Source organism: Hyalella azteca, unplaced genomic scaffold, assembly GCF_000764305.2.
Source record: "Hyalella azteca isolate HAZT.00-mixed unplaced genomic scaffold, Hazt_2.0.2 contig12030, whole genome shotgun sequence".
NCBI lineage: Eukaryota > Metazoa > Arthropoda > Malacostraca > Amphipoda > Hyalellidae > Hyalella > Hyalella azteca.
This window is the reverse complement of record NW_025942000.1, coordinates 391,160-419,136: the sequence shown is the minus strand read 5'-3', so window position 1 is coordinate 419,136 and position 27,977 is coordinate 391,160. Positions and strand designations below refer to the sequence as shown.

At 38.4% G+C, this 27,977-nt stretch overlaps 1 protein-coding gene across 3 annotated transcripts in view; it reads right to left on the bottom strand.

The window, feature by feature from the left end:
• Positions 1–24,202, bottom strand: part of LOC108671948 (mucin-4) — a 43,055-nt gene extending 18,853 nt beyond the window's left edge. The window contains exons 1-13 of one of the 3 annotated variants that reach the window (XM_018159546.2): positions 23,784–24,202; positions 22,213–22,303; positions 19,720–19,813; positions 18,947–19,152; positions 18,314–18,439; positions 16,079–16,203; positions 15,410–15,536; positions 12,412–12,675; positions 11,693–12,000; positions 11,050–11,188; positions 10,329–10,537; positions 10,035–10,184; positions 9,532–9,670 (exon numbers count right to left, since the gene is read on the bottom strand). In XM_018159546.2, the coding sequence (XP_018015035.1) occupies positions 9,532–9,670; positions 10,035–10,184; positions 10,329–10,537; positions 11,050–11,188; positions 11,693–12,000; positions 12,412–12,675; positions 15,410–15,536; positions 16,079–16,203; positions 18,314–18,439; positions 18,947–19,152; positions 19,720–19,813; positions 22,213–22,303; positions 23,784–23,795 (1,990 nt within the window). In that variant the 5' untranslated portion in view covers positions 23,796–24,202. Of the gene's footprint in view, positions 1–9,531; positions 9,671–10,034; positions 10,538–11,049; positions 11,189–11,692; positions 12,001–12,411; positions 12,676–15,409; positions 15,537–16,078; positions 16,204–18,313; positions 18,440–18,946; positions 19,153–19,719; positions 19,814–22,212; positions 22,304–23,783 lie in introns of all 3 variants that reach the window. The other 2 variants (XM_018159545.2, XM_018159548.2) reach the window with 2 other exon arrangements.
• Between the last annotated feature and the right edge of the window lie 3,775 nt (positions 24,203–27,977).

Below are 27,977 nucleotides of genomic sequence, written 5' to 3'. Positions count from 1 at the left end.
GCAGCCATTTGCAATGCGGTCAAGTTCATTGCCACGCAGTGAACTTGAGGTCAATGCCATACGGGGAACTTGTGGAACATATTACTGGACTCGATGTTCCCTGTATGGCATTACCTGGACTCAATGCTGACCGTTAAATTGGATTCAATGTATGGCAGTGACCGTGATTGCAATATCGGAACTATGCACGCAAAAGGTCGCCGATGCCACTAATTGAATTATTTGCACTGCTTCTACCGAACAATAATTGGATTATTGTAGCTACGCATTGCCAAGGTTACAAGACATTGTTGGGACTTCGTGTTGTTTCGACTGCCTTTTTGGGATGGTCTTAAAATTCCTCGCGCTTGCAATAAATACCACATTATTTACTCGAATATGCCTGTGGATTAGAACCATTTTTTAGGCTCTTTAAATCCAAAATGAACCTCCAAGCCTTAACATTAAGTTTATGGTAACTTTGTCCGATGTGTACAGATATTGGCGCCGGAGCTAGAGTCGCTGAGCGACCACTCGTTGCCGACTGTGGTAATTTGTGTATATTATACTGAATATAACCGCAAACTAAAATTTCTCCCGTTTATCAAGCTGAAAAATTTCTTTTTCAATAGGTTGTGAGAGTCTTTGATGATAATCTCAAATCGAATTACGTATTTCATAATTTTAGTTCAACAGCTTCAGCTGTTTCCTGTCTTTATGCTAAGATATTATCTATGCACACTAAAATATAAAATATACTATCATTAAATGGAATGCTCAAATCATTACTTAATTAATTGATAAAATTGTCGGAAGCGAACAAACATTCATGTTATTCCCGTTTATTCGAATTTCGTAGATAATGAAAATATTCTGATCGTAACATCGGTTTCGGATTTTTTCGTCAATTGTTCATTAATCAATGTCAAATAGGGTTACCATAGCAGCAAATATGTTAAAGGGTCAATGCACGACAATCACTACAAATTTAAACACAGCATTCCAGCCGCCTCTGTCAACATTCCTTACCGAATTTTTTATAGCAACGATTTGCATAAAATTAAGCAAGCACTCTAGGCTAATGTACAAGCAATGTTTTGCACAAGACTGTAAAGCAAGCACTCTATATAGGCTAATGTACAAGCAATGTTTTGCATGAACCAAGCAAGCAGTTCACCTCTGAAGTGCCTGGCTCCTAATACCTTGTTTGTCTGGCCAGTATAAGTTGTTATATATTCATGACAGCGCGATAAGGTCGTGCATTAGAGCTCAGGATGAGTTATTATAGCTTACGTTGGATGTGCAGTTTATTTTTGTACTGATACTACTGCAAATATGAACCAGTTTTTATTTATATCTCGTAAAGACCTTTCTTTTATAGAAATTTTATAAATAATAGAGTACTGACCGAATAGTAGTTGGTTAGTTAATCTTAATTTCAGAATTTATTTTGACTTAACAACATGATTGAGGATAGGTTAAGCGTACGAAATTGAGAATTTGATCATACAAGTAAAAAAAGTGCAAAAGACATAATTTTAACGGTTCAAATTATATACATTATAGATTTTAGCATATAAAACTCTAAAATAAATTATGGAACCGGGGAAAGTTTTTTGACCGTAACCAAACGATCATCTTTTTACATGCCTCACTTCTATATAGAAGTGACCCCGAGTGCGGCCATTTTGTTCATGTAGTGCATGTCTGGGGCGCGCCGCGCCTAGAACCTGATTCTCGTACCTAATATACAGGGTGCGGCGTGGGAACTTACTCTTTTTCCATATTGCGCATGGCGCCACCTTCCTAGGACTAATGGCCGCCACGTGGCGCGCAATTCAAATAAGTAAGTTCCCGCGCCGCACCCTGTACATACTGAGAACAAAGACATGTGACGTTAAAATAATGTTGATTACGAATTGATATCGTTGAAACGGAGTTTAATAAGCGTCGTTACTATGGCGTTTGAAGAATGTTATTGAAACGGTGTTTTATAATAAACATTCAATGTTGTTTCCACGGCCGATAAGTGGTGGACATTTTCTGAAATGGTTAACGTTCTTTGCCCGCATCATTATCATCCTAAATTTCTGGTATCGGGGGTCGACAACACGACATTTGTTTGATGGAAAGAGCAGAACGAAAAGGTTTTACTTATCTGAAAAAATAGTTTTATTTACCGGAAAATAATTTATTTGTTGATTTTATTCTCTCCTGAGACTTTAATTTGTAATTTTTTTGAAAGAAGTGTAAAAATTTGAAAGCTATTCCGCCCACATAAATAATATAATTACACTGCATGTGAATATTTTCACTTTTCAATTGCTTTGCAATTCACTGGCTAGACATGGCTGTCCTGCTCTGCCGAGGCAGCAACCGTAGAAAGCTTGGGCGTCAAACTCTGGAATAAAGGAATGAAGTTTTTGAGGAATGAGGTTTTTAAGGAATGAGGTTTTTAAGGAATGAGGTTTTTGAGGAATAAAGGTTTTTAAGGATTGAGGTTTTTAAGGAATGAGTTTTTCAATGAATGAGGTTTTTGAGGAATGAGGTTTTTGAGGAATGATTTTTTTTAGGAATGAGGTTTTTAAAGAATGAGGTTTTTGAGGAACGAGGTGTTTAAGGAATGAGGTTTTTAAGGAATGAGGTTTTTGAAGAATGAGGTTCTTGAGGAATGAGATGTTTAAGGAATGAGGTTTTTGAGGAATGAGGTTTTTGAGGAATGAGATTTTTGAGGAATGAGGTTTATAAGGAATGAGGTTTTTAAGAAATAGGGTATTTAAGGATTGAGGTTTTTGAGGAATGAAGTGTTTAAGGAATGAGGTGATTAAGGAATGAGATTTTTGAGGAATGAGGTTTTTGAGGAATGAGGTGATTAAGGAATGAGGTTTTTGAGGAATGAGGGTTTTTAAGGGGTGAGGTTTTTGAGGAATGGGGTTTTTAATTATTGAGTTTTTTATGGAATGAGATTTTTGAGGAATGAGGTTTTTAAGGAATGAGGTTTTTAAGGAATGAGGTTTTTAAGGAAAGAGGTTTTTAAGCAATGAGGTTTTTAGGGAATGGGGTTTTTAAGAAATGATGTTTATAAGGAATGGGGTTTTTAAGTATGTGGTTTTTAAGGAATGAGATTTTTAAGTAATGGGGTTTTTAAGGAATGGTTTTTTTAATGAATTTGTTTTTTAAGGAATGGGATTTTTGAGGAATGAGGTTTTTAAAGAATAATGTTTTTAGGGAATGCTGTTTTTAAGGAATGAGATTTTTAATTAATGGGGTTTTCAATGAATGAGGTTTTTAAGGTATAAAGTTTTTGAGGAATGAGCTTTTTCTCATGGTTATTTTGTGCAAATATAATTGGTTATCCATAATATGCCTATGAGTAGTGCTTATATATTAATACTTTTTCATTAAGACAAGAATAACATCTTTTAACGAAGTTAATAAGTAAAAAAAATTGAGCTTCATGCGTAATTAAATGGCGTACGCATTAAATAAGCATCCACACTATTTTAGTTCTGTTAAATTCAAGATTATTGAACTGCGGAAAAAATGAAACGTAAAGGGATTTAATAATATCTCCCTTGTTTAATGTAATTTAAAATAAACTAAAATCATAAAAGAATTAGTAAATCTGAGGAACTTAGTTGGCGTATAATTAAATCTCATTACTCATTGGCGAGATATGAGTTCCCAGCTCATTATTCATTAATAACTTGGTGATATTTATAATTAATATTTAATAGGTGATAACTTACGAATGAGACATAATATAGATGTCTACTATGATCGACTCTTAACGGTTTAATAAAGTGTTCATAATAAGTTCACTTCTCTATTGTGGTCCGCTTCGACCGGACCTGGATCGACTATAAGAACATTTTATATTAATTAATATAGACCTTTTTACCCGGGCGCCGACAAACTTTCATAGTCACATTAGCAGCTAATGATTGTCCATCTGACGTTCACATTACATCTAATATTCTAATATGGAAAGTTAAGGCCAGCGAGTACGGTTGGCAATGGACACATTTCACTTCCCGTACAATTCCCTCTGACTGAACACTGCAGTACCCGCTTCGCCTTCGCTATGGGAGACTGAATATATTAGAATAATCAGACTGGGTTCTACACGCGCCCACTTCATTGATACTCGCGGAGATTTTAATGAAGAATTTATTTGTTGTGTCGATTCCACAGCATCGAATTGCAACGCCAAGGAAATATTGAATTCTACTTCATGAATTAAATGTTTCGTGAGATTTAATATACAATTTTATTGTGCGTCTGTTCATCACGATGGATCATGATATATTATTTCAGTTTCCAATTTGGATGAACGCAAGTGAAAATTTATTAAATTGAGGTTTGTTGAATATAATAGGATTTTAATAGCTATTAGTTAGGACGTTTGTGCAAATTTTTCCACAAATAAATCGAGTATAAAATTTTATTTTAGATTTGCATTTGAAAATATTTCGGGGGATTTTTAAGAATGCCTCGCAAAGTGTCTTTTTAGCGCATTTCTCATTTATGAAAAAATGCACTATTGTGCTCGCCATGTCCGTCTGTCTGTATGTCTGTCTGTCCGTCTGTCCGTCCGTGACCTCAAGTTTTCGTCGACGAGAAAATGCGCTCTCTGTCACTCACTGCAGTGAGTACTGAGTTATTTTTTTTTATTGAATAATGATCCATGATTCCTTTCAGATCTCAACTTAAATTATTCATTAACTGTTCCTATTTTAGTGGACAAATAATATTCGAGAAAGATCGAGAAATGCAGAGCGGCGAGTGAATATTGATGCCAATGTACATCCAAATACCGCGATCATCAAACGGAAGACGAACATTCTTCCTTTGAATGATTGTGATAGTTGACCGTCAGTCGTTATTTCAATGAACCAACCATCTGGTTCTTATTTCAACTGCCCCTTCCTTTTTAAAGACCGCGAAAAATAATGAAGTGCAAGTGTTATGAATTTATGCTAAAATAAATACTTCAATCTACTGCAAACTACATCATCCGAACGTAGTGCAATATAACAAAAACCTACATTTTTTATATTAAGCTAAAATAAAACCAGAAATTACTCTTTATACCGGATAAGTGTGGAAAGGTGCGAAAACCTGAGCGGTGTTAAAATTTGCAACTTTTTCTATTGCACTGAAATCATTAACTAAATAAGTAAGAAAACACAACGCCATACATACTCTTGCTTGTCTCCTAGCTGATCACTATGTCTCCTAGCATCACACTATGCAGGGACAAGCAGAACTTGTCCGACTCTGTCCTGTTCGGGGCCTGTACCGAGAAAAATTATTGGGTCCTCTCGTCCAAAAAATAACACGCTTTTCTACCCAAAGCAGGAGCAGGAGAGAGCGGATTTAGCACAGACAACGATACGCTCATATGGTGAACCAAGCTGTGTCAAGATGATTGCAAACACTCGAGTAGAAAGTGCATCGCCTTTTGGACGGACACTACAGAAATTTGGACAATCTTTTTTCTGAGTGTGCGATCGTGTAATTTATACTCGCTGTGACTGCATTTGAAATTTAGGGCAGTTGAAATTTTTGGCCTTCGATATTCATTACCAAGCCACTGCTAAACAAAAATTTGACTTTACCATTCTAAAAGAATTATAACGCATTAATTTAACAACAATTTTAAATTAGATGAAAAAGCAATACAATTAATCAATTAAGTTGATTCATTCCTTGAGTACGAGTAAATTACATGCTATAAAAATAGTGCAATAATTATTTCCAGAGCAAATGTGAAAAAAATATGGAGGGAATGTGGCAAATTACTCATGTTATGTACCATAGATCAATTGACATCGAAGTCTGAATAATTGACAACCCTCACAATGAATTTTGCATCATAGAAGTGAATCATGCAGTGACTCACTTCAACCTAAACTTATAAGTTGGCGTTGACTACGCTAATCCTGTCGCAATCTGCGTGTTTGATGTTCTACATCAACAACAACAAAATGAAGGTTCCCAGCCTTCCATCTCCCTACCACCGTATGTCACTCTCCGGGAACATACAATTATACGTAAACTATTGATTGTAGCAACCTGAGGACGTTTGTACGCAACAGAGAAATTTTAAAGTTGTCGTACGTGGATGCAACTATCAGTGCAAGTCATTTTGCGCTCACTAGAACGAATCCTGTTTGTGGGAGTAGGCTTGTGACAATATTGCTCCGGTTACTCATGTCAGGCGGTAGAGGGTTAAAGCTTGACGCCCATGTTTGCCGATACGGCCGGCGATGCAATAATGAGAACCCGTTCTTTTTATATTTTAGCATGTCAAAAACAAATTTGAAGATTACGCTGATCATTTCATAAGTCATTTTATATGTTGGCTCAGAGCATCATCAAATTTGTCTTCACTATTCGCTTATTGCGTTGTGGTCTGTCAATGTTTTGTACTGAATTATATTTAGAATATTTAGTGTACCTTCAATAATTGTTTGCGGATTAGAATGACCATGAGTATTTGATGTTCTAATAAACATGAATTTTAATCAACTTCTTTCATAAACATGTGCTTTTACGTACAAACGGGGAGTTTAAACCCCAGCTTCCTCTAAGCTCGTTTAAAGAACCATGATTTTTTTAATAGTCGAGACCGATTGAATTTTGATATCTTTTCGATTAGACAATGAACATTAATTGTGATGCAGGTAATACATTTAACGGAACATTATAGCGGAATAAACTAAGATATTTAAAATATATTCTACAGGGACCTCGTTCATCCTTATTTCAACATTGATGATGACGCATCAGTTACAAGTATTTGAGCATTAGGATATTGGAAGCAATGTTTCAAAAAGCTTTTGATAAATTGCATCAACTCGAATTTGTTTGCCCAACTCTGGGCGGAAAATAGGCATTGTTCTGAAGGTCAAGTCTTGATTCGCCGGATCATGTTTAGATCGAAGTGGAGTTCGAAGTTTCATCAGTCAATAAAAAGACGTTTTATATTGTTGGTGTTTATTCTTCCAAAGGACTGGAAAACCATTGAAATAACGTTGGAATGAAGAGAAAATACGAACTCTTCTTAAAAGAATCAATAAATATTTACAGTGAAGTCAATTGGATAGCTCACACATAAGGTGCTGAAAGCCTTGAAATAAACTCTTAATCATCGGACAGCACAAATACTTGTTCATTAAAAATTATTAGAAGGAAGTTAATTATGATTAAATTCAACTATGGCACAAAACTAACTTACATATGTTCATGATTAATATTGCCGGTATGTTGGTATTTTCTCTGTTCAAGGAATCAGATACATCCGTTAAAAAAGGTTCTTTGCACCAGATTCGCTAGAAATTTGATAGAATTGTCTTTGATAAAATTTTAAATAATCTCAGAGTGGAGCGAAGATTTACCTATATTTCAATCCAGCAGCATGTACAGTTTAGTTCTTTTTTTCCTTTTAGTTATAGGTTCATTTCCGCAATATTTTGTACTTTCCTTCTGGTTCTCCTCGACGCGATGCGAGTGAACCTCATGAATGTCGCCGTGTGATGATGTCTGGTCTTCCTGTAATTTTTTAAGTTTCTCTTGTAATCTTTGTGGTATCGCAAAAATAGAAACTTCTTCATTGCTGTGCACCAACTTGTGTCAAAAAGAAGGCAAATCTCGCTTGCTTGGCGACAAATTTAATAACGTCGTCCAAGGAATTCGGATTGGTCCGGCTTTCCTGTTCAAAATCTGCATTTCGTTATGGAGAAAATGAGGTTGTTATAGTGACACGATGTACAATGCCTGGGTTACTGTGACTAAAATGTATTTTAGCACCTATAAGTTTTTCTTGAATTTGAAATATCAATTCATCAAAGTTGGTTGATCTGTGCTGCCTAGAAGACGATCGGGATCACTCCGACTCTGCCCAAGCATATTCGTTTGGTCATTTTGTGGAAGTACAGGGACAACATAAGGGTTGTGGTCTTCTGCATTGCTGAATTCAGGAGTAGCTGAAAACGTCATAATTTCATGACTTGGGAATCCAGGATTGCTGTGGTGAAGAATAACACCACTGCTATTTTGGTCTTCTGGGATTTTTAATTTTTCACAATTGCTTTTCTGATCATCTAAGTTGTGATCACTGAATCGTAGAGCATTAGAATTTATCAAAAATGTTTTATCTGGGTTGCTGGGAACATTGGGCAAAAGATTACCATTCCATCCACTCTGGGCCTCCAAGTCAACTGCAGCATCGTTTACCAACGGAGTCGCAGCTCCTCTTGACTCAAAGGGCTGGGGATTGACATACCCTCGGTCGTTAAGAAGATCTTCTTGCACAAATCCTCCATCACCCAAGATTTGAGCGTCGAAAAGCGTTGGTGGATTTGAACGTGCCTGCCTGAACTCGGGAGAGCCATAACCTGCTTTTTGGACCTGCTGGATCAGAGTCTCTTCATAACCCGGTACCTGCAGCACAGGGCGTGATGGTTCAACTGAATTGGAATCGTAAACTTGAGGCTGAACACCAGCTTGAAAAGGTTTCGGCACAACCAAGACGGGTTTCAAAGTTGACGAAATTTCTTGCTTGGGAAAGCGATCGAAGGATGGAGTGTGACTCGGCTGCTTGAATGGCGATGCAGTGTCTATGTGCCCTTTGTGCATAATGCCCTCATGATGCTGGTAATTTGGTTTCATTTTCTGCTGGTTATTTAAGTTCAAATGTTGCTGGTAATTTTTGTTTGCTTGTTGCTCATAATTTGGGTTAACCTGTTGCTGCGAATTTAGGTTCACTTGTTGCCGGTAATTAGGGTTGACTTGTTGCTGGTAATAAGGGTTGACTTGTTGCTGGTAATTTGGGTTTGCTTGTTGGTGGTAATTTGGGTTCTTTTGTTGCTGGTAATTTGGGTTCACTTGTTGCTGGTCATTTGGGTTCAATTGTTGCTGGTAAGTTGGGTTCACTTGTTGGTAATTTGGATTCACTTGTTGGTAATTTGGATTCACTTGTTGCTGATAATTTGGATTCACTTGTTGCTGGTAATTTGGGTTCACTTGTTGGTAATTTGGATTCACATGTTGGTAATTTGGATTCACTTGTTGCTGGTAATTTCCCGACGATGCCAGCTGAGGACCCGACGATGCCAGCTGAGGCCCTGAAGATGCCAGCTGAGGACCCGACGATGCCAGCTGAGGCCCCGACGATGCTGTGTTGTCTTGCAGGCTCTCTTGATACAAGCGCTCGATCGTGGCGTGGTCATTCCTCAGGAACTCGTGGCTATTTCTGTAACTTATCCAGCGAGCAAACGTTTCCCCACATACCTCTGCCAAGAAGAAAACACTCATTTGCCTATTAAATCTTGAAATTAGTAGTTTCTTGTAAATCTACGCGATTAATTCATTTCTTATCTAGCAACACTAATATAATTATATTCATGAACAAAGTTAAGACTGATAGGCAAAGCGTTACCAATGGAGGTGCAAAAGCACGGTAATAACAAAAATTATTCATTCATTGTTTGTTGGAAGCTCTAAAGAATTTAGGGGGTAAATTTTTCTCAATATTATTTTACGCACGCCCTGTGGGAAGCTTGCAGGTCTCAGTTTTCGGGTCAAAGTATCGCTCTGCAGGACATTGCGTTGCTTCAGAATAAAGCGTATTGGTTGCTGGGTTAAGCCGACAGGTGTAGTATTGCGTACAGCGAGTCTCAACTCCCTGCAAAAAGGCTGAGTTTCATAAAAATCTTATTTCGTAGATATCAAGTGCCTTTAGCATTTAACTATGCAGTATCTAAGTTATTGTTATTTCTTATTTAAATTTAAATACTAATTTAATAAATGACTTCCTTCAGTCGTTTCTTATTCAAATGTCTCATTATGATCCAGTCTCAACGAAGCGACAAGTTGGAAATATATTTATCATTTATTTGAGTTAATATATCCATTATTTACCGTAATTTGAGTCGTACAAAAATTGAAGCGATTTAATCACGCTCATTTTTCATGCTTGGTACTCTACCGAATTAACAAAAATGTTAATCGCTCTTGAAATGATTATTGTTTAAAAATTGCGTTTATACCTGAAATATTCCTTCAATACACAGCGGAATGTTCTTGCAGTGAACTCGAGTCCCTTCAGGGGTCAGCTTGGGGATCTGCTGGTTACGAAAACACGGCTGATGGAGGCGGAAGACAACGATTGTAGTAGATGGTGTAGAAGGAGTGGTGGAGATGGTGCTCGTGTTGAGGTAGTTTACAGGTGTTGGAGTAGTGGCGGAGATGGTGCTCGTGTTGGAGTAGTTTGCAGGTGTTGGAGTAGTGGCGGATATGGTGCTCGTGTTGGAGTCGTTTGCAGGTGTTGGATGAGTGGTGGATATGGTGCTCGTGTTGGAGTAGTTTGCAGGTGTTGTTGGTGGAACAGTTGTTGGTGGTTCAGCCGCTTGTGGTTCAGTCGTTAGTGGTTCACTCGTTGATGTAACCGTAGTTTCTGAAGCAGGAGTGGATTGAGCAATTGTCAATGTGGGGTCAGTTGAAATTCTTGGAGTGGTCGTTTCTCCAAAGTTTCGACACGGCGTCGCTGGAACTGGTAGACGAGATACTTCGATGAGATGTTGACGTCATTAAAAATAAAATGTATCGTTCTATTCATTATAAAATCCTAAGAAGTCATCCATCACATTTCTCTATATTATTTCTTGCCAATGTTTGAAATTAAATTTTGCTAATGAATACTACACCGCCATGTGATGATTTACCCAGAAAAATTATTGGGTTATTTTGTTCAAATTGTGACACATTTTCTTCTCGTAGCACTAATATAACTTTTTGCCGGGCCAAACTTTGCCAAGATTATGTTTAGAAGGTCAAAAAGTGCATAGTTAATTGGACAAAGTCTCCCTAATTTCTCCGAGTGTTGCAGTGAGCAAACCATAGCTTCTCTTGTTCATTTGAGTGTTGACGATTATCTCGTTTAGGGCATGCATGTAAAATCGACCACACAACGAGAGGTTACTGTGAAATCTATTCAGATATGTTATTAAATGTGCACACAAAGATTTGTTACCATCAAATTTAGTCTCATACATGATTACTCACAATAGTAGGAAGAAAGGCAGGTTTGAAGTTGGAACGAAAAGAATGTCGACTCGGAACATTCTCTGAGGAAGAGTTGCAAGTCGCTTGAAAATGGTGAATAGTCGCAAATAAAATATTTGCGGCAGCGTTGTGTGGTTTCCTGTGAAATAAAAATTTTGACTTTAAAGTTTTGTGGACGAACACCTTTACAAAATTTGTTAGCACTTTCTTTTCAAATGTGAAATAATCAAGATATTTTGAAAATTCTTGCATTGAATTTTGCAGCCTGCTGGTTTTCTATTACAGAGTGAAACTTCGGTCATGTTTGAAATTTCAGTTTTTATACTCGTTCATGTCCTTACTAGTATTCACATGCGAAATCAAAAATTATTTAAACAACTTAGGTCTCGAAAAAAAAACAATCATTCTATTGCAAACGTATCAATTTTTCCCTTTATCTACCATCTGAGCAAAAAAAAAAAAACTAACTGAGCGAAGAAGCTTTTCCCACATCACCAGAAGATAATTATTTTATCTTAGGGAAAATAACAATTTTATCTGAAGAATAATAAAAATTTATCTAAAGGTAAGAAAAAAATTTATATAAAGATGAGATAACAATTTTATCTAAAGATAAGATTATAATTTTATCTAAATCCCTCACGATTCCGTGGTTGTGCTGGATGCAAGTAATTTCGTCGGAGCACTGCAAGTCTATGTGCCCAGTCGCGTTGGGCACGAGCCCCGCGTGGGGGCATTGGAACTGCGCGATGTAGTCGTGGACATCAGCGCTCGGGGGGAGAGTGGGGGGAACCTCAGCGGGTGTTGTGGGGGTAACGGGGATGGTTTCGGTTATGGTATCGGGGGTTGGTGCGATGGTTGAGGAGTCCGTGGGTTCGGGACCAGGCGTCACAAGATCAGGGAAACTCCCATTGGGGAAGTTGATGTGAATGCAAGGGGAGTAGAAGCCACCTAGAATATATCAAAGGAACCATAATAAACTAGAATGTTCGTACCGTAAACTTTTACGAGATGAAACTATTTGTTATTTGACTTCAATAAAAGACTATAAAACCATTGCGAAACTAATTTTATTTAAGGTTTGAACTTTGCACAATATATCAAGCGGTAGCCGAGAAAGAGAGCTGATCATTCAGAATTAATAAAAAAAACTTTCTAATGAAAAATGATGATAAACTAAACACCTGTCTCGTATCATATTCAGTGAAATACATCTTTACTCTGGCATAAGTTGTACTTAGGCTTTCGTCTACGCTGTATGTATGTTGTATGTTCTATCCACAAGGTGCAGTTCTGATCCAAATAACATTAAAGTAAAAAAATATTCATCTATATGGGAATGGCCGTTGTCCCTTTCCGCACCTGCTGGTTGTCCGTCCAAGTCAAGGCTGCCGAGCTGCCTCTGCGTGGGCACCGCCACACATCTGCTCAAGCTTGGCACGAAGACCGCGTCGCGTTCACACACCCGTCTCCTCGGGGTGCCTTGGCCGCACATGAAGTCGCTCGTGCAGCCCAGGAAACTTGCTAAAGTTTCACATGCGGTGTACACGCTGCAGTGCTCTGATTCTTGGGTGCACTGCACATTGTCGTGGACGATCAAGTCCGACCCGGGGCATTGGTTCTCAGCTGCAACAATCAATTGGTATGATGTTAACTTGAGCCATGTTTAAGTCTACTCTGGGGCATCGGTTCTTATAGCTGCAACAATGGTTTTGATGTGAACTTCAGTCATGATCAAGTCCGCTCCTGGGCATCGGTTCTCAGCTGCAATAATGAATTGGTATTATGTTACTTTCAGTTTCGATTTAGTCGTACCCAGGTAAATGACTCTCAGCTCTCAACATGAACAGAGAAGACTTAAATATGTATATTGGATGAAGTTGGTGTACCGATTAGCATGGTTTTTGGACACAATTACTTAAGACCAGTTTTGGATTTTAAAAATTCGTTTTCAGTGGCAGTAGAGGCATATCAATGCCACAATGCTGAGCCTAGCCTCAGGATAACGCATCAGCAAGTCTCGGTGTGAAAGCATGCTAGAACGCCGTCACGCGCAAGACCGCACTCCACTTCGTATGCCTTTTTTAGTTTAAGCACGGTACAGGTGGCATGCTAGCCTGTAAAGTCAAGTGCTTAAAGCTTTAAAGCCTCATGTCCACAGCCGCATCTTAAGTATGCTCAAGTTTAGCATGGTAATATCCTCATTTAGCCTTAATTACTCTGGCCTAACCTTCTTAAGTTGCTCGCCCTGACTCTCCATCCAAACCAACCCGCGCGAATTTAACCTTACCCTATAGAATGCGGGAGGGTGAAGATGCTTGGCACGTGAGCAAGTTGCGGTGGTCCGTTTCCACTACGGGACTGATTCTGAAGGATTGAGACTGGCCTGAGACCAATAAGCCACATGGCTGGGCCTGAAAACTGGCGTGCGCGTTTCCACCACACGCGTGTGCTGGGACTTAGACTGACCGTCTAGGCTACCGCACTCGCTGGTCTTCGAAGATAGATTATGCTGCCGCTCTTGCTTTACTAGCTGTTGTCACTATGCGCAGGAGGAAACAAAGATCTATTTACCTAATAGCAGTTATGAAACGCAAGAATGGTTTCAAACTTCTAATTAACATAGTTTATCTGTGTAATAACATGCATTCACCATGGGATTAAGTACCAATCTCAAAAATAATCCACATATATGTACAAAAAAGACTGATTTTTATATGTATATGTGGATAATTTCCTAGATTGGAAGATTAAAGTTAAATTATACCTTTAATGTGTCGAGAAAATTAAATGTAATAAATACGTCACAATGTTTAACCATGTCTGGTTTTTGACCTAGAGATTTAGATAGGTATCATAGCGTGCTTCACAAATGCTACTACTATTATTGGTTATTGTGTTTATTTAGTACTATTTACTGAGTATACATACACTGTAAGTACAATAAGATAATTGAGATTTTTTAATTGACGGACGAGTGAATCCATGTCAATAAACAGATGAAATCGGTTAATAAGAAGTTAGGAAGTATTATTTCCATTTTTCCATGTTCGTGGATGGATATAATTTCTCCATTTCTTTACTTATTTTCTCTAATTCTTAAGATTCTGTCTCTGTAAAAAGAGCTTTTTACTTGCCAGGCCTCTCTATATAAATCGATAAGCCTTTCAGTGACATCTCTGCTTCAGTCTCCGTCGTGCGACATGATCAGGCAAATAGGCAGGCAAAGGCGACATAGGCGACAGCCCAGCGCAATACCTACTTGAACGAAAGTCACAGCGACACTGCCCCGTGCCCGTCACGCAACTCACGCAAGTCCAGTGAAAGATTGAACAGGGCTTGAATGCCCGTCGCGCCAGTCTCGATGGTCAGGACTGCCTCAGTCCGAACTGAAAAAGCCAGTTTTTCAGGCGTCTGTCTCGCAGAGTCTCATTGTGGAAACGGGCCTTTATAGTCTGCATGAATTGAGAGGCGGAGCAACGTCAAAAGGCAAGGACAGAGTAAGTCTAAGTAAAGCCAGATGGTCTTTAGTTCATATTAATATCCGCGGTCCATCGAGCCAAAGTAATGGATATTATTTAAGCATAAGAACTCAAGTGCTTGAAGGAATAGCGACCCAATTCTACAGCAACTGATTAAGCCCGTCTTGTCTGTATGGATGTTCAACCTCCAAAATAGCCCTACTTAATTACTTCTACCCTTGCCACGACTGTCCACCAAAATAAACTTAGCTGAACCTAACCGATTCGCATTATTGACTGCAGCAAGTATGTATTGGAGTATGTGGGGAGGTAGATCCATGCAGGGATTGTACATGTAAAAAACGAAACTAACTTGGGCAGTAGCTATGGACTTACGGAGCAATTGCTTAAGCCATTCCGGTGCGGGTGTGGTTTGCGATGTTTGTAGCGTTGTCTGCTCTCGGCCACTTTGTCTAAGCTCTGAGTTAAGTTTAGCTGTGCGAGTTTAAGCTGCACGTTTGCTTCAGCATTAATTTAAGAGCTAAATTAGTGGCCAACGGATTCGTATTCCGCAATGGTGTGATCTGCGGCTTCCAGCTCTGAGGTTGAATGATGAGCCTGGGCATTGGCTCCAGGGTCGCAATAAGAGTCAAATTTTTGGCCACGGCTACGCCCCGCTGAAAACTTTGGCATTCAAGGCGGGAAAAATTAGCAAATCTGGTAACAACATAAATCATTGGTCAGGTCCTGCAGCATCAATAGCAAATTAATTAAAGAACTAGAGAAAACGATTCGGGTTCTTGATTCAGCCTAATACAGGAAGTGATATTTTTTCCCTGGAGGTTCGAATTGTTTCGAAGAGTTCGAAGAAGAGATCGAGATCAAAACCCAGTACTCACGTGTCACAGGAGCCATGCAGTTGCCATCGTACACATTGAAGAGTTGATTTTCGGGACATTTATTTGTCCTGCTGGTGAGACCGGACAAATCATAGCAATACCTCGTGACGTAGCACAGCCTGTACACCTGAAAAATTCAAGAAAATTCCTTGAATATTGCTGCTGATATTGCCAGCCGGGCTATAGCGGAGCTTAGCCGGAGGCCGGCTTAGCCTGATTTTACACTAAAGTTCATATTCCTTTCCGTTGTTGAGCACATTAAACAGCTAATGAAATCAAGTGCTTCAAGCCACTGCTTCTTATATTCACAGCAGCCAAAGCCTAGGCAAGTTCAAGTTAGGTATGGTCAATGGCCTAACTGCATCTTGCCTGACCTACACCGGCCTAACCTCCTCTGGATAGACCTACTTACGTTGCAAAATTTATTCTATTTTTAACCACGCAAGAAAACCTGAGCAGACCTAACCTACTATGTGTGGGGGCTAGTTATTAGATTATTTTTAGTTGCAATGAAGAGCATTATTCAAGTGTTTTTTCATACAATTGTTTTCAAATAATCATCATTGTTGTTGTGGACGTGCGGTAACCGCGGCAGTCGCTAACTTCGTCCCCATTCAAATAATAAACTGTCTTAAACAGTAGTCAGCAATAATTGATCTGACACCGCACCTGCGCAGGACGGCCAGGCAGACAGGCGCGGTAGTCGCGACAGTCCCTGACTTGGTCCTCACATTTGACGCCGAAGTCGCTGACGGGACGATGGGTGGACGTGGTGGTCTGACAGAGGTCTTGCTCTGCCAGGGTAGAAAATTCCATGAAGTTTTAGCTACGAATGGAGTTTTTAACTTGAATTTCTGACATAAAGTGTGAAGGTGGTTTTGTACCTAAAATTCTAGTCCAAAGATTACTTTTAAACGATAACTAACTAATGCAAATTGTACAATTTACAGTTAGGTGTTTTATTTCTGAAAAGTGTACAAAATGTGAATTGCTTGTAATTACAGAATAACCGCACACAATAGCCACTCGTGATCAAAGAGTCACGGGTGCAAATAACTAATGGAAATAACTGGTTACCTGACGACGTACGGGCACGGCACTTTTAAACACAAACGCAACAGTGGCCTTATTCACTAGTTCAAACACAACAGTTTGACTATCTAGTAAATAGTTTAAACTCAATCAAAACAAATTGAGTCGTTTTCTAGCTTTAAGCTAACTAGGTTGTTTTAAACCTAACGCAATAGGTTGTTTTTAAACCTTTTCACGAGGAAGTTGAGAAATTCCACCCACGCTAACCCTTCCCGTTGCTGCTCTGAGAGCTGCGTAGCCCATAGTCGGAACTAGTATAAGGTAGACTCATGAGAAGCTCATTTTCGCGAACGGAGCTTGTTTTTAGCATGATCACTGATCTCAATGACGTCACTGATCTCAATGACATCACGGGCATTAACCAATCACCGAAATGCGTTCAAACCAGTCAACCAATCCGTCATCGGAATGACGGGTTTGTTTACGTTTCTCGATCTACGTGACGTAACATGAAAGCTGAACTAAAAGGCGGAACTTCTCGTGGGTCAACCTTATATAGTTCAACAATGGCGTAGCCTGCGGAGACTTATTTCTCCTCCGACATCATAGGACGGCTTAATAATTATTTACGTAGAAACAGAAATAATTCCTAGTAATGATTTTGCCATAGAGTTTTGTTTGTAATTTGCATGAGATAGTCCATATGTTTTTATTCGTGTATTAATTTCATTTATTTTTTTTAATGTTGACAATGTTGTTGACTAATCAGGCAAAATATTTGAATCATATATGATGTTTGACTTTGAAGGCAGGAAGTCTTTTTAAAATTGATGAGAATTATTGAAAATTTCGGCATCTAGTGATTGGTTTTTAATATGAATTTTGTTCATAAAGAAATTCAAGGTTATATTAAAATGAGATAATTTCCTAATTCATGCATTATAGGTGCACCAACGAGCTTTTTTGTAAGCAGGAATGAAAAAGAAGAAGAACAAGTAAGTTACGATGTGAACGTATAGACTCATTTCCGTAGAAATTTAGTATGTATATTTGTTTAATCAAATTAAATATTTATTCCATTTTCAATTCGTAAATGTTTAGATATACTGTATGCTCGTTGTTTCAAACTGAGGTTTGGAAGGCACACCAAAAAAATGACTTCCAAAGTCATTTTTCTCGACTGAATATCGTTTTGTGCAAAATTATCTGTCTTTAATCCCTAAAAACTTAGAAAAATAAGTCAGTTGAAGTAAATTTGAATTTTTTCTCAAAAAGAAGAGCGTTGTTATGACAAATATTACGAGTTATGTTGTTATAGAAAAAGCATTTTCCACATGCTTCATTAAGCTTAAATATCTGGACTTGTTTTGTGTTGTAAAATAAGAAAACGGAAACTGTTGGTTGTTGGGAGGATAGCCAGAGAGTCAGTTGGAAGAGACACGTGGCGCCGAATACAGAGATTACTATAGCATCTACGCTAGCCTTTTACGTGTCCAGGGTCCGAACTATTTACTTAATAAGCTATAGTCCTAACGAACTTCCGTTGTACCGATTTGTGATTAATTGTATTAACCTACTTCCTGAATAAAGTTATTGAACTTAAACGTCTACAAGTGCCCTTTTTAAACTCGTGGTTATAGAATCAACACTTAGACAACGCAATCGGCTAAAGAACGATCACTATAGGCCTATATGCGGTGCCTCAGCTGATGCCCGACAATGTGTATTGAAAGAAACCCATATTAATGAAATAAAATCTACTAAGAAATATATACACATATAAACAGGGCATTTCTGATGCATGAAACATCAAAATAGCATCTAAAACTCTAGATAATTTTTTTGCACTAAATCAAAATAAATTGTCCGCACCTTGAATACATTCGTTGTTAGCCACATCATAGACGTAGCCCGCGCTGCAGAGCTCCACGTTCGGAGCGCCAAGGCAAATCTGGAGCCCCCGAGAGCAGATCTCCGTTGTGTACACAAACGACGAGCCTGGAACAACATTAGGTGCAGGGTCAGACGTGTGAAAACACACGGTGTATTTTTATCCAGTGCTAGCAGAATTTGATGTGTTTTCTAGAGACTTGATGACGCGTGTTTCTGTTAGCGTTCGTTCATTATAAAGCTGTTTTTTAAATATAATTATTAACTACCCTCTCATTGTCTGCAAAGTTTTTATGGGAACTTTCCAGTGATCATTTGTTATCAATCTGTTTGAAAAACTTTAATACAATATGTATATTAAAAATAAAGTCAATCCTTATTTCTCGGAGAAATTCGTTCTTTGTGTGATCTAGTTTTCAATTGATCTAAATTTTGCGTAGAATTTCGATTGATTGATTCAGATCAATCTAAGACCAGATCTTCAATATTGATCAATGTCCACAGAAATAATTTCATTCTTGTCTAATAATAATTTCATCTTTCATTCTTGGTTATGAAAAAATTTTAATTACTAAATTTTTCGATCAAGAATATGATTGATTTCGATTCCCTCACCGACGGCGGAAGGAGCGCAGACGTTTTGCTGGCGGCAGCCGCTGAGTTGGGTCCTGCAGTTGTGGCTTGGCTGCGGGGCTTCCACCAAACAGTTGTTGGCAGGGCCCGGGAACACGCACTGGTCCAGCGTGTCGGAAAACATCGTGCCGGGCCCACACTCAAAGTACGCGCGCCAGAAGTGCCCGGATTCGTACGTGTCGTAACAGCTGTTGAGTACATTAGTAAAACGAAATTAATATATTAATTAGCAGAAAAAAATGGAGTATAAACGGTGTCACCGCGGATATTTCATTCTTTTATTTTAGTTGCTGCCATGGTTAGTTTAGAGTCGCCTGATGTAGTTGACTATGGGTTTATTTTCGTATTCGTAGCCGTGAGTTTCGTTGCATCTACCACGAACACTCTAAAATAAATTAGGTAAAATTAAATTTCTAATATATATTCGAAATTTAGAAATGGAATTGCAACATCCGGAAGGTTCAAGGTTAAAATCGTAGGAAACTTCTATATTGAACGGAAATCACTTTTGAAATGCTCACCGAAATAACTTTAGTCTAGGACTCACCGGTAGAACCGGCGGCAGTCTCGGGGGTGGGGGACTTTTGTCTAGGACTCACCGGTAGAACCAGCGGCAGTCTCGGGGGTGGGGGACTTTTGTCTAGGACTCACCGGTAGAACCAGCGGCAGTCTCGAGGGTTGGGACTTTTGTCTAGGACTCACCGGTAGAACCAGCGGCAGTCTCGAGGGTGTGGGGACTTTTGTCTAGGACTCACCGGTAGAACCAGCGGCAGTCTCGGGGGTGAGGGAACACCCCAACGTACGGGCACGGCACAAGAGGACTCACAATCACGTCCGGGTACCGAAAATCTGAATAAAGCGATACATACATTCCCATTAATGTTCGTAAATGAAAGAATATGATTTAATTAACTACTTTATGGAGTTGTTATAATATATAATTTCGTTGTTAGCAGTAAAGAGAGGGTTTAACGTTTGAAGCTCTTTGAATTCCGATGGCAAGACGTATTATAAGTTTTATAAAAGATCATCGTTCATGATACATACACGTGATAGAATTTTGAAAAAAACTACAAACTGACTGAAATGTTCTCATATAAAAATCTTCGATGGATAGAAATTTAGTTGTTATAATTAGTATATTGTAGAGATCTTAAATTAAACAGTATTTTTTGTTAGGTATAGGCTTTTATTGGATAAATATGTTGTCAAGTTAGAATTAGGATTAGAAGTCTTGAATTGTAGAATTGAAAGAATGTACTGTAACTGTGATGGGAAATTGCGTATAGGAAATGGTAGCAGTAGGAACGCGCTCGTGAAATTAAGCAGCATCTTAATTGTGGTTCGTAAGCCTGTCCCTCGGGCTGCAGTTAGTAGATGCCCATATTGTGTGCTAAAGTCTCGTCTGTGAAGAAAACTTTTAATGTAAATGTGACGTTTTGTGCAATAAAGTATTTTACTGGGACCGTAATTTAAATGAACATTGAACCTGCCACTATACGCACGACAGTATTATCTGGAGCATCGAAAAAAGCCACGCTACTAAAATTGACTTTAATGGAACTCATTAACGAATTCTGAAAATTTCCATCAAGACTTATATTAAATTTTAATTTCAGAAGATTCCAATCAATATTCGTTTATTGAGGCTAAGGTCTTTTATTGCGGCTTGTCCTATAGTGTACGTTGTTAATCAAAGACACTTGTTCATTACCGCGTACGAGTCTGAACTTGCGAAGAAAGATTGTCGAATTGTAACCTGGGCCCATACTTTAAAAAAAAGTTTAAGAGATCGTAAGTTCATCAGTCAATCATTGACGACCTTTCAAGCAAAATCTACCAATCATAGATGAGAAAAAGAGCGTAAGTGCTTACGTTCACATAGCGAATTTTGAAACTATGGTCCCAGCGTTGCCAGCGAGCTGGAGACTTAGAAATGCCAGTATATAATGCAGTCTGGAGACGCGCGTACCATGTAGCGCGCTTTGATGGCTACAGCAGCTGCGAAATTTTGCAATGTATATCGCCCTTCAACTACGGACGCGTACGCCAGATTAAGTATGTTTTTTTCAGATATCTGGAAAAATTTTTTTATTCCGACAATTAAACAATTAATTAAATTAAATTAACAATCAAACTAGGTATATTATATCGCTAATTAATCTTTGTAAATATCAATGCTTGTATTAGTGCTTTGCTAAAATGTTTCAATCTTTTGACCATCTATATACCATCTAATTTTTAAGTATTAAAAAATTTCCAGTGAATATACATAAAAAAATCTGATCTGAGACCAATCCGATGCAAAACCTTGCGCAAGGCTCAGTTGATATTATACAACAATGACCTAAGCCGCTTGGTGAAAGGCGACTAAATTATACAAGCTGTGCCATTTGTGGAACAAATAATTTAGACCTTAAGGAAATTGTCGTGAATAAATAGTAGGCACCGCTTACAATATGCGACACAACGCTGCTGCATTCACACCTCTGTGTCAAGTCACGCTGATGTGAATTCCTGCGATAGCTGAGAAGATAAGAGCCTGCCAACTACAACTCACTCAATCCATTATTATCAATACTGTTGACTTCTCTCATTATTTAACACGTCATTCAGGACTCAAGTTCTAGTCAATCAGGCTTCTAATCCTTATCGTTCACAGATCAGGAATATAAATTGTTACATAAGGTTTGCCAACCGCACTCGGCACCGTAAAGGGTTAGGTCTATGCAACACACAGAAAATAATGGGTCATATTGTTTAAATTGTGGCACAAAGGCACGCTATTTTGGCGGGCCCAAATGGGTCAAGATGACCCACACAAGAGCAAAAAGTGCACCGTGATTTTGACAATATCTGACTAATTCCCTTGACTGATCTATTATCCGCAGCGTCAGCCTAGCTTTAATTTCAGACACCGAGTGCTCGAACGTAGTTCCTTCTATCTTTTAATGTTCGAATCGAATTTTTATTGTTTCTAACAGACAATTGGTGCCACATATACCGCCAAATAATTATTGTATTCACTTATTCTTTGAAAATCGTATTTGACGTTGCCTCGCCTTTTAAAAGGAGTCCTCTGGTAATTTAGTTATGGCAATAAACCATTATTTGAATGCAATCGAGAACCTTGAAGGTCCATTTCGATTATTTTTCCTCAAATTCGAGAACTCCTATTGAAATTAACATGTTGCATGCACAACGTGAAATATTCATGTTATTTTTCAATGATACTTCGTGTCACTGACCTATGGTCCCCGCCGAGCCGTTGGGGGCTACTTGGGCCGACGCGGGCGCTGTGAGGAGCGTGAAGCACATGAGACCGAACAAGAACAATTCCTGTAGGAGAGATCAGAAGCAAGGATGTCATTCTTGTCTTAATATATTAAGTAGAATAAGATGAGTGTCTTTATGTGATGACTTCATCCCTGTTTTCTATTGTCAATATATTAATAATAGATTTAGTGTCTTAATGTGCTGATTAAAAAGATAATAGGATGAGTGTCTTAGTGTGGAGACGTCATCCCTGTTTTTAGTTTACAATCGATTTAATTGAGAAATATAGTATAAGTGTCTCAACGTTTTTACTCATAGAAGAAAGCGAGGCAATTCACCGATTATGCAAAATAATCTTCTTAACCCGTGGCCTTCGGTGATGTCATTATCAGATAATTACATCCACGATTGTCATGCCCAGGGCAATCCATAAATCTTCGCCAACATTAAGCACAAAAATCAAAGTGGGAGAGCCTGTCTTTAAATCCAGAGGATTAGTTCTGTAAGGAGATTATTACTGAGAACGTAAGTAGTTTATACTGACAAGACGATTAATTATTTACAGACTATACGACTACAAATAATCAACAGAAGGACAATAGATGATTTACTGGTTAGAGTGTATAAATATATTACCAAAAAGACAATAAATACAATATCAAGGACAAAACTGTAAGTAGCTTGTTGACAAGACTACATTATTTACTGACAAGATGTTAAGTAGTTTACTGATAAGACAGTAAATAATTAATTGATAAGACGGTAAACATTTTACCGATAATAGAGATATGATTTCCCTCATAATAGGAAACTAAAGATATATTGTACGTGCAATATAATTATACGGTTTTGTACCGTGGTTTCTCTGAAGTAAGATTTCAATGTGTTGATATTAAAGCTTTTAAATAGTTCTATGAAATTAAATATTACATCACTATATTTAGAGCAATGTAATTGATTATTGTTTTAGAATCTCTAATATTACACTCGCGTGTCCTCAATCGATTTAAGAAAATAAAATAACAAAAGAGAATGATAAATGGCAGATTAGCAAATACTTCTGATTATCCAATGATAAATTGAAATAAACATTGAAATATATTATAATACGTGTGTTCATATATGTCAAATTCTACCAATTTGCTTGAGTGAATAGAAAGGAAATAGGAATGAACGAACTTACTTGTGGATGTCGGATAATGGCGTACAATTAATTTGATGGAGGCCATCGAAATAAGCTCATCAATAGGTAAAATAAGAAAAAAAATGAAATGTGGAATACAATATATGTTGAGTTCCCATTTAAATTAGAAGCAAGTCATATGAATGCAAAAGAATTCGAGCAAATGACCTAGCTGTACCCGTCTCCTGGGCATGTATCGTAAACATTAAATCGTATCTTTTTCGATAGCAAATGACTCGATAAATCGATTATGACAAAACATATTGTATCGAAGCTTATGTAGTATTTTTTTAGATTTATTTGTATTTCAGGCACAACATTTATTTAAAATTTAATAATAATTTAAGTGAATTGACTTACCTTTGATATCATGACGACTTGTTTCTTGTTAGACGTTAATTAAGGAAACGTCCTATAATGCAGTACCTGTGTTGTTCTTCCAGCGGCTGCTATGATGGTCAAGGTCAACTTTCGATTATATAATTCCAGACCATGCGACCAGAACAGAATCGCCACGCTGGAGTTTTCTTTGCTTTTTATTGCCTGTTTAACTCACGATTTAAGCAGACTAACGATATTAATTCAATGATATAATTGTCATTGAACCTGGTGAACTGATCCAGGAAAACAATCCAGTACAAGTGGCAAAGGCCTTTGAACTTTCTTTCGTCAATATCGCTGTGTACGTCAGCGCCTTATATGGTATGCCGTTAAAAATTAGTGTCAAATATACGGCAGTGATCTATTTCAATTCTCTAAATTCGACTAGGCTTCGATACTTTTTACCCTGCGAGACAGCAAAAAATTAAATGAAGATAATTTCAACACTTACAATTGGCAGCTCTAAAGCATGGGCATTTGCTTCACGAAACCAATACTTAATTTATATTGCCGCGAGATACCTTCATTTTATTATTATATAATTAAAATTTTATTATAATTTAAAGTATGAAAACTGTTCAAATCTTCTGTCGCACATCATGGAACAGCAACTATGGATTTCTTTCGTACGAGTAGCTTCTCTTTGACTAGTCCAATCCCATCTTTTAACCAACTAAAAACTTACGTCATCTCTTCCGTCAAATAAACCCAAACATTATGCTTTTTTATAACAGAATTCTAACCCAACCTCATTTCTTCCAAACAACACGTCTGAGGCTCTCGAATGCAAGTTCCGTATGCCGGAGCGGTGTTGGCCGCAATGCCTGCAGTCCGGTCCGGGCTTTGCTATATATGCGGACCGCCGGTCAACGAGCCCCGAATAACGGTTATCGCATCCTGGGTAACCGGTACTTGCAGCTGGTCCGCCATTTTTGTCCCTTTCTTCGGAAACCAGTGAAAAACAAAAATTACCTTTTCAATTTAACCCTTGTTTCAAATTTGTGCAATTCCCTATATCATTTTTTTGCGGCTGCAGATATATTCATTCTCATCTCGCTATTGCACTGTCTCCTTCCTTATCTTTTTCTTCCTTACTCATTCACTTCGCAGCATCACTTTAACGATTTACCATTTAACGGGTATTCAACCAAGTATTAAATGAAAATAATGCGGATTTATTATTTTGTACGAATACTTTTTTCACCCTCAAAAGTGAACATGTTGCATTGTTTTTTGTTGCATTGAGATTTAATTTCTTTTGATAGTATTTTTGAATACTATGCGTCTCTATACATAATTTAAATCACTTTTCCTGTTAAGTTTGCGTACTTACATACATTAAAATACGATTTTTCAAGTGTACGAATATTTATTTCCCCCCACTGTATATCTATATATATCTTACCACCTTTAACGATAGCTTAAGACTATCACACTCCATTTTACCATTTTTCATTAAAACAGGCACTTTTTCACCAGCAGAGTTAAAAACTGATGAGTTGAATCCCAAGGTTGAGTCGTTGTCATACGAGGAAAACTGAAGGATTGAACCCCAAGGAAGAGTCACTGGCCCGCAAATAAAAACTAAAGGGTTGAACCCCAGGTAAGATTCGTTATAATGCGAGGAACAACTGAAGGGTTACATCCCAGGGATAAACTCCTGCGCCTCTGAATAATTTTATTGAAATGAACCGCGACAACCGGGACGAGACGAGAAATTACCAGGAAAAAATAACGGCATATAGAGGATAATTAAAATTTGTCCCGAAATAAACGATATGAACCGGGAAAAGGCTTGTGTCCTGGACTTTAGAACTTTTGTCCCGATAATCATGAAACGATACGAGACAGATAGAAATGAGACTTGGTGCAACGAGACGAGACATGTCATATATATTCAAGGCAAAATAAGATATTCTTTACTACACGAAAACAAAACGAAAAATTCGATTATATTTGAGTATTCCTTTCGATGATATTGGTATTCCTTTCCTGCACGAAAGAAATACCAAGTTAGCCCATGATTGTCAATGTTCAGTTGCCAGTCATGGGCAGATTCGGCGACATTTGGCTGCCAAACTAATTTGGTAGTTATTTTAGTCGGCAAAATAGACGCTGTATGACTAAATATTATATTCGTGAATGGTGTTAGAAACATACAAGTTCAGGGCGCTTAATGGCATAATCACCACCGGTAGCCTATCGCAGAGAGAGTAATTAGTCCCAACCAAATGGAGAACGTACCATCTTATGTTCTCTAAACTTGTTTGTTTGACTTCTCGGTTAATCAATTTTACACCAAAGATTGTTCAAAAGCAGAATTTTTCATTGGCAGATGTCTCGTAAAAACCTGTTGACAAGAAGAAGGCTCACAACGTCAGCTACTGGCCGCTATACCACTATTAAGCCCAGAAGCAGGCATTACCTCTGTACACGAGGCCACTATTATGGTCATTAGTTTCGATTATTACTGTACTTTAGATCGAAAACGAAGAAACGGAAAATATGCATCTATTCCTATCTCAGAGTCTGGCTATTAATTAGATATGTTTTTAATTTCATTCATATCCGTTCTGAACAGAGGGACTTTTAAGCTGAGGGGTTGAACCCCAGGGCAGAGTCGTTGTACTGGGCAGAAAAAACTGAAGGGTTGAACCCTGAGGAAAAATCGTTGGTTGAACCCCAAGAAAAAAATCGTTGTCCTAGGTAGGGAAGAAGTGAAGGGTTGAACCCCGAGGAAAAAATCGTTGTCCTAGGCAGGGAAGAAGTGAAGGGTTGAACCCTGAGGAAAAATCGTTATCCTAGGCAGAGAAGCAGTGAAGGGTTGAACCCTGAGGAAAAATCGTTATCTTAGGCAGGGAAGAAGTGAAGGGTTGAACCCTGAGGAAAAATCGTTATCCTAGGCAGGGAAGGAGTGAAGGGTTGAACCCTGAGGAAAAATCGTTATCCTAGGCAGGGAAGAAGTGAAGGGATGAACCCTGAGGAAAAATCGTTGTCCTAGGCAGGGAAGAAGTGAAGGGATGAACCCTGAGGAAAAATCGTTGTCCTAGGCAGGGAAGGAGTGAAGGGTTGAACCCTGAGGAAAAATCGTTGTCCTAGGCAGGGAAGAAGTGAAGGGATGAACCCTGAGGAAAAATCGTTGTCCTAGGCAGGGCAGATGTGAAGGGATGAACCCCAGGGAAGAGTCGTTGTTGTAAGCAGAAAAAGCTGAAGGGTTGAACCCTGAGGAAAAATCGTTGTCCTAGGCAGCGCTGATGTGAAGGGATGAACCCCAGGGAAGAGTCGTTGTTGTAAGCAGAAAAAGCTGAAGGGTTGAACCCTGAGGAAAAATCGTTGTCCTAGGCAGCGCTGATGTGAAGGGATGAACCCCAGGGAAGAGTCGTTGTTGTAAGCAGAAAAAGCTGAAGGGTTGAACCCTGAGGAAAAATCGTTGTCCTAGGCAGGGCAGAAGTGAAGGGTTGGACCCCAGGGAAGAGTCGTTGTCCTGGGCAGGTCAGGCCAGGCGGAGGGGAGGGGCTGTGGCAGGGTATCATAACTCGCAGTACGTATAGCCTCCCCATCCTCGGTCAGGACAAAGAAGCCTTCGGTTTCAGTTAACTTGGGCTCGTGTTTTTTACGCAGTTCAGGTAGGCGCTTTAAATTTATTGAAAAAGGCTAACCAGAATTTTTTATTAATCAGTTTTATTATTTTATCACGCAAATTAATCCTCGATTTATCTCAACTGTTAAGCAAATTTAGGAAGTTTTTTTATATTTTTATGTTTTCCGCAGCATTTCATGTGATCTCTTTGAAAAATGTAAATCTAGCACTTGAATGTGATAATACACTCGATTAAAATCCTACTCTTTGTTTGAAGAGCATCTAAAAATATATTATGTTGATATTTTGAAGTTTAAGTCATGTAAAAACCGAGAGCTTATATGATTTGTTGTTATACTGAATACGGTAATGGAATTTTGATCCTTCCGTTAAACAGGATCAGCCTTGCATGCCGTTTGGGATTCACTGGGCATCGTTCAGCCGTCGACTTTTGAAGAAATTTATATCAGGAAATGTAAGTTAAAAATGGTGTTCAAAATGAGGAAAAATTTGGGAGTAAAGTGAATTTGGGATTACATTTTGGGAGCAAAGAATTTCAGAAAATGTTAGGGAAAGAGAGCGTTGAGAATCAC